The following is a 7754-nucleotide window of genomic DNA, read 5'->3' on the forward strand; positions in this document are numbered from 1 at the left end:
ATGTGTATTATTCGGCACCTTTTCTAAAATAATACATTGAAAAAAATTCGGCCATTTTTTTATTTAATAATTGTTTTAATTAATTAATTATATGTGCACAATGCGTAAATTTTATATGAAAATAACATGTTATAAAAGTGAACAATACGTAAGTACGGGTATTGTATTTTGAAGTTTTAGTATCTTGTTTATACTATTCATAGTATTGAACACGAAAGTTTAATAAAAAAAGAGAAGTGTTATTGGCATTCCAAAAATCTCATTCTACACATCTATAAGTGCATTTTTCTTTTCAAATATAGAAAATTTGAAGTGTAGAATGAAATTTTTGAAGTACCAATAACAATTTCCTAAAAAAAAATACATACGTGTTTAATACATATATTATTATACGCGAGTTTATTAAATATGTTGTGGCATAGTTAAAGACCCATTGTAAAAGTAATTGGTAAATATATATATATATATATATATATATATATATATATATTGTCAAATTAGTTAATATCCCTTTCATTTGACAAAAAAGAAAGAAATTATGCCTTGTAATTTGCAACAAGCAAGTAAAAGGATGGGCAATAATGAATCGGCTCACACTTGGAGTTAGAACAGTTAAAAGGAAAAGGATTCTCTTGATTACTCAACGATGATATCTACCTAAAAAACAGAGTAAATTAGAATACAAATAGTCTGGCAAAAAAAGAAGGAAAATAAAAATAATAAATAGAAATTAATATGCAAATCCCAATCGGACCAAAACTGACTATAAAATGACTCTTTTTCTCTCTCTCCCTCAGTCCCTTCATATACTCTCTCTCACTACTCTCTTGCTCCCACACCTCTGTCCTGCCCTCTGCTGCATTTTGGCAAGAGGCGGAACCGGCATTGGTTTGGCACAGATCTTAGAGAGAGAAAGTGAGGGGAGAGAGAGAGAGAGAGAGAGAGAGAGAGAGAGAGAAATCTTTTTTTGTTCTGTACTTTCTACTTCTGAGTGAAGAGAGAAAGAGAGAGAGCCAATCTGTATTTTTGTGCCTTGTTAATTCCCTCTCTGGGTTTTTTCCTGAAATCAAAAGATTTTCCGGCCCATTGTTTTGTTTTTCCCCATATAAAACCTTGAGCCACATTCACATTGCTCACATTTCATACAAAAGCAAGAGAGAGAGAGAGATCTGAACAACCAGTTTGTTCATTAGTATCTCTGTCTCGTTCTTTTCTAGAGAGAGAGAGAGGAGAGAGAGTGTGAAGTGGGTACAATGGCTGATACCACAACCCAAATTCTGATACCAGAAACGTTTCAGAGAGGGACATATGAATTTGCAGGGCAAATTGGGCTGACATGGGAGCTAATCAAAGCGCCATTGATAGTCCCTCTGCTCACAGTTGGGGTCTATGTCTCATTGGCCATGTCTCTCATGCTCTTCTTTGAGAGGGTTTATATGGGAGTAGTCATCGTTCTCGTCAAACTCTTCTGGAAAAAACCAGAGCAACGCTACAAATACGAGCCCATTCAGGACGACCTTGAACTGGGAAGCTCCAATTTTCCTCCTGTTCTCATCCAAATCCCCATGTTCAATGAAAGAGAGGTATATTCTTACACACATATATGTCATATATATGCTTGTTTTTGTTGCTATCAAATTCTCTTTGTTTTTTGCCATTTTTATTTTCTGGGTTTGTGAAAAAACCAAATGAAAAGCCTTAAAGTGTGGTGCTTTTTGGGCAGGTCTACAAGGTCTCCATTGGAGCTGCATGTGGACTTTCATGGCCGTCGGATCGTCTCGTGATCCAAGTCCTTGATGATTCAACCGACCCTACAATCAAGGTAAAAAACAATTCTCCCAAATCTCCAATTAAAAAAAATCATCCTTTCAATGGGTCCTCTTCCTTTTAGTCCATTAGTTAGAGCTCCAAAGATCTCAATGTGTTGGATAAAATGCCACACTGAAAAAACACCAATAATTGAATGTTTTGGAGCAACCCTTTTGATTTCAGACCCAATTTCTGACATGGGGTTGTTCCAATTCACAATGTGCAAGTGGGGTTTCAATAAAATCGGCAAATAAATAATCTGAAATTTTTTGCAGCAAATGGTGGAGCTGGAATGCCAGAGGTGGGCAAGCAAGGGGATAAACATAAGGTACCAAATCAGAGAAACCAGGGGAGGCTACAAGGCAGGTGCCCTGAAGGAAGGACTCAAACGCAGCTACGTCAAACACTGCGAGTACGTCGCCATCTTCGATGCCGATTTCCGCCCCGAGCCCGACTACCTCCGGCGAGCCATCCCATTCTTGGTCCACAACCCAGACATTGCCTTGGTTCAAGCTCGATGGAGATTCGGTAATTAATTTCTGAGTTTTAACTCCAATATCTGATTTTTAATTATTAAAATTACTTTATTGTTATTGTTAAATCGTTAATTATATGATATTATTTGGTTTATTTACGATTTAATTGCGCTAATTATTTTTTTCCGGAGAGTGTCGGTGGTCTGGTTTTCTTGGATTTTTCCTTTTCTTTGGGTTTTGTTTTCGTCGGCGGGTTCGTTTGTTGGTAGTTTGCATTAGTCACGCGGTCGGGCCCACTTAGCAGCCCTTCTTGGCTATGTCTTCTATTCTTGGTATGATATTAAAAGTTGTTGAATACTTAAAAAGAAGTAAAAATTTTCAATCACTTGTATTATAACACTTAGTGTACTGGTCGTGCTCCTGAAAAATTTCTCATTATTTCTACACAAGGGTTTGGATTGGGAACCATATCAGGAAGTACCGACACAAAATTAGTGTGATTCTTATTTAATTTGTCAGTTTTAGTGCCATTAATCAGCGTCTCTCTTTCAGATTACGTTTCAATTAGCCTAATTTAAAGACAAATGTTTTTGTGTTATATGGTATATAGTCACACTGTTAATCGAGTCGGTGGAACAACTGTATAGAGTAAAGCCGTGATTCCAATTCACGTTTTGGCCGTGATTCACATGTTTGACAACACAACAACGTAACATGTCATATTGACAAGAAAATGATTTAACCTAGTTTTAAATGACGTGAGAGTCCTTTTAACATAGGATATCAATCCTTATCCTCCCCTAAGTCACAAAAGTCAGTGTCACCTTCTTCATGTGATCCGGCACGATCAGATGCTGGACATGCGGGGTAGGTTTGTCATTTTGCTGCAAAACAAGTAAGGTGGTTCTGTTGACATTATAAGTTGGGTTAGGTAAACCCCGGATTGTACGGTTTAAACGGTCAGCTACTCTGCGAGATGCCGGAACATGGTCAATTTCCGGAAAGTAATTGGGGCAGTTACGTCATTTTACCTGTCCCCAAGGGTGACCCTTGGTTGCTAGGGCACTGTCCACGTGGTGTTTGCTAAAACTGGAGGGGCAGTTAGCCCTGTGGTGGACCTCTTTCTCTGCTTTACCGACACTTTGGTTTGTTGTGCTCATGCTGTCGTGGCCGACCCTCGTTTGTATCACGTGACCACGAGACCAACTCCCCACTTTTCCTATTATTGACGGGGTCCACATATTATCTAATTCTTTGAATTTACTTTAATTATTTTACGCTGTGCACTTTCTTTTTCTTCTGTCAGTATTCATATGCGAGTGAGGTCAGTCGGACAAAAGAGTGTCTGAATTTACTTCTTCGTAATTTAGAATAGTTTTGAACACGGTCGCTCCAATGCTAAATTTTGGTATGTGGTTTGTTTTGCAGTGAATGCGGATGAGTGCTTGTTGACAAGAATGCAAGAGATGTCATTGGATTACCATTTCACAGTTGAGCAAGAAGTTGGCTCAGCAACTCATGCCTTCTTTGGCTTCAATGGTAAAGGCCTCTAAATTTTCATTTTTTTTTCAAAAACCATTTGTCCTTTTTTTTTTTTTAATTTTATTTCCGGTAATATGTCTCTTTCTTTTCTTGCTGCTTATTAATTAAAAACGCAAAATAGTTGGTGTGTGAGAGTGAATGGAACAGATGAGAAAAGTAGAAAATTGACCAAGTCTGCAAATGCAGGCAGCCATGTTATGCTGCCATCATCCTCATCATAATTATTTACATAATCATCATCAAGTTTTGATTTAATATGTTTTGGATTAAAACCATACCGATGCAGACGTTGACTTTTAAAACACAAGTAAATTTTAAGGTCTTATACAGATAGTCAACTGAGAATCTAATTGTCAAGTTACTAATAAGGTCACAGTAATTACTAATTACTTCTTCTTCCAGTAACTTTCTACTGTATTTATTTATTTTTAGATTTGTAATCTTGTAGTTGACATATGAAAACATTGCAGGGACTGCTGGTGTATGGAGAATTGCTGCTATCAATGAGGCAGGAGGGTGGAAAGACCGAACGACAGTGGAGGATATGGATCTTGCTGTTCGTGCTAGTCTGAGAGGCTGGAAATTTTTGTATCTCGGTGACCTACAGGTATACTGCATTGTACAAATTATGTGGTTTGTCCGTAGCGCTTCAAGTTTTAGGGAAAGTAATTAGATGACATGAGCACAATTCCTGATCATGTTATTTGTTTCAGGTGAAAAGTGAACTTCCTAGTACTTTCAATGCCTTCCGTTTCCAGCAACACCGATGGTCATGTGGTCCTGCTAATCTGTTTAGGAAAATGGCGATGGAGATTATCAAAACTAAGGTGAGTTCATTGTGTTTTTCTAATGAGATTTCTCCTTCTTCCTTCATATTTATATCTTCTAATTGTGTTTTTCGTATGGAGCTGCAGAAAGTTACAGTGTGGAAGAAATTTTATACCATATACAGTTTCTTCTTTGTCCGGAAGATCATTGCTCACATGGTGACCTTCTTCTTTTACTGTGTTGTACTTCCTCTGACCATTTTGGTTCCTGAAGTTTATGTTCCAATCTGGGGAGCAGTATATATTCCTTCCATCATCACCATTCTAAACTCCGTTGGAACCCCAAGGTCTCGCACTTGATTTCTTGATCAGTTGTCTTTTGTTATGTGTTCTTTTATAGGATTCACATATTAATATTCTTCTTGAAAATTACAGGTCAATTCACCTTCTGTTTTACTGGATTCTTTTTGAGAATGTGATGTCTTTGCACCGCACCAAGGCGACATTGATTGGCCTGCTAGAAACTGCGAGATCTAACGAGTGGGTTGTCACTGAAAAGCTTGGAGATATTGTCAAGAACAAAGCAGCAGAGGCTGCCAAGAACAAAGCAGCAGATGCTAACAAGACTAAATCTGCCAGCAAACTCTTCAAAAGGCCACGATTCAAGTTCGGAAACAGGTAAAATTTCTGGTACGCTTATTTTATTTTGTCATGTGCAATGTGCATGGAAATTTGTAACTATTTGCATTGACACCACATTTTAACTGGCAAACAGAGAGCTCTGTCTCTTCTGCATAACTCTAAGAATTGGCACAAAACCAATCACATGCTCCTTAACTTTTTTTTTTTTTTTTCCAACAAATCTTTGCTTTGTTTTATAAACGTTTATAAGTTTATTAATATACAAGAAAGCATCCCGAGATTGTTCGTATACTCTTTATTTTTTTTATTACCATTCTCACCTAATATTCAATTTTAATTTTTAACAGGCTTCACCTTTTGGAGCTGGGATTCGGGGTGTTTCTGTTCATCTGTGGATGCTACGACTTTGTGCACGGGAAGAACAACTACTTCGTATACCTCTTCCTCCAAACCATTACGTTCTTGATCTGCGGATTTGGCTACGTTGGAACCATCATCCCCAGCTCTTAGTGGCAGCGCTTCGTGGTTAAATTCTATATAGGTTTTATTGACACAGACCGGTCAGTTATTGCTTCTCATGCCATGCCAGCATCTCTCTCCTCTTCAACACAGATTTAAGTAAGTGGGGTTCCTTAAAACTCATCTTGCCGGCAAAAAAAAAAAGGAAAGGAAAGGAAAGGAAAGGTTCTTACTGCGTCTTCCTCAACGAATCTCATGTCGTCGTTCGAGTAAACTTGGAAATTTTCAGAGAAAGAACGAATGGTTGAATACATTATACAGAGTGAATTGTGAAGGAAGAGGCAGATGTCATTTTCTTTTTCAAGGGCAAGGAGATTGTAGTATTTTTCTTTTAAATGGATTGCTTGTAATTGTGAAGTTTTGTTCTTCTTTCTTGGTTTGCCTCTTATAGTTTTCCTTGGATTGTGGGGAATAAGCTCTTGGGTTTGAAAAAGAAAACAAATTAGTTGAACTTGTAATCAGAATTTACTTATCATTTGATAATCATCATATATGAGTAGTGATTTTAGATTGTACCAATCCAATTTTTACAAAGTAACCATTTTTTGACAGGACAACTCTTATCCGTTGATGCAGTGTGATCGTCACATGCATCAACGACTAGGAGTCGACTATTTGCTTGTGTGTTGGTGACTACGCTAGGTATAGCAAACTCTTTCAATCATAATGGAAGAAATTAGAAAATTCTATTATGGTGTAGTATATAGCATTTCACTGAAGCAATGGATAATTGGATGTTTAATTAAGTATTCAATGAACAATAATCTAGTGACCAAAATACCGGTGTATACGATCATCTTAAGAAATGGTTAATGATTCATTAAATTTCTTTTGGCCTACTGAATTTTTTGGGAACTTTTTACCATGAGAAAGATTTATAATACGAGTACACTGTTAAAGTAGACGGTATAAGTCGTGCTCTTTAGATAACTCTGACTTTACTAATGATTATTAATTGATAACCAGCATGCAATGTAGTACAACAGAAAGTCTGGGACATGCACGTTTCTTGTCTGACTCAGAGTCAGAGATTTGTCGCTCTAAGGACCCCACTTGCATATGGAAATTGTGGGCTGTGACATAAAGCACTAGAAGCAGCATCCAAGAAGATTGATGAAGTGCATTGGTTGGCTATTTACAGCACACACACTTAGCATATCTTTCACATCTTTTTACTGAAAAAGTTTACCTGCACGCTTCTGTTATATATGAATTGCAATTGATCTAAGAGATGGGATAATGAACTATCTTGCTACACAATATGATTGTAAAACTGAACTATTAACTAGGTCAGATATTTTGTACGGTTTGAATTTACAACTGACAACGCAAATTTATTGACAAAAGAACATTTGGTATGTCGACAATAGAAAGGACCAGACGATGCAGAGTATCAAGAAGTAACAAGGAGATAGGAGTGAGGATTGAATACGAGAAAGTATCAAAGCGTGTATGTTATAATTATTTTGGATCTATCTTATAAAATAATGGAAAATTAAATGGAGATTTTAACTATAGGATACAAGCTGATGGATAGAAGAGTGCATCAGTATGTTGTACGATCGTCGTTTGCCACTAATACTCAAAGAAAAAATTTATAAGATGACAATAAGGTCAGATGCTTTATGGAACAGAATGTTGGGCGGTCAAAAAGTAACACGTGCAAAAAATTAGTGTAGCAAAAATCATGATGCTTTATTGGATGTGTGGACACATGAAGACCTACAGATGCTCCGATAAAAATATGTGACTCTGACACGGAGACCTAGAGCAAATGGGTTAGATGAAGACTTACTTAGTAAGACTGCGCAAAATCGAGTTCAGTAACATTCTAGAATTTATACAACAAACCTCAATCAGTGGAGTAAAACTTGATAATTGTGTTGTTGATAAACCAAATGGTTTTACAAGATTTAAGGAAACAAATCATCACTCAATCACTAAACCATTTGTCCTAAAGGCTTGTCCAGCAAGTAGGGAAGGGCATTCTGGAACATTT

At 37.0% G+C, this 7754-nt stretch overlaps 1 protein-coding gene across 1 annotated transcript; it reads left to right on the top strand.

The window, feature by feature from the left end:
* The first annotated feature begins 815 nt into the window (after positions 1-815).
* LOC137715373 (glucomannan 4-beta-mannosyltransferase 2-like) lies at positions 816-6270 on the top strand. The gene is made up of 9 exons (XM_068454677.1): positions 816-1583; positions 1724-1822; positions 2085-2337; positions 3714-3824; positions 4298-4434; positions 4541-4654; positions 4742-4941; positions 5030-5272; positions 5584-6270. Exons 1-9 carry the CDS (start codon positions 1254-1256, stop codon positions 5744-5746), a joined length of 1650 nt encoding a protein of 549 aa, XP_068310778.1. The 5' UTR covers positions 816-1253; the 3' UTR covers positions 5747-6270.
* Positions 6271-7754: the final 1484 nt, after the last annotated feature.

The sequence above is a fragment of the Pyrus communis genome, chromosome 14 (assembly GCF_963583255.1).
Source record: "Pyrus communis chromosome 14, drPyrComm1.1, whole genome shotgun sequence".
In the NCBI taxonomy this organism is placed as follows: domain Eukaryota; kingdom Viridiplantae; phylum Streptophyta; class Magnoliopsida; order Rosales; family Rosaceae; genus Pyrus; species Pyrus communis.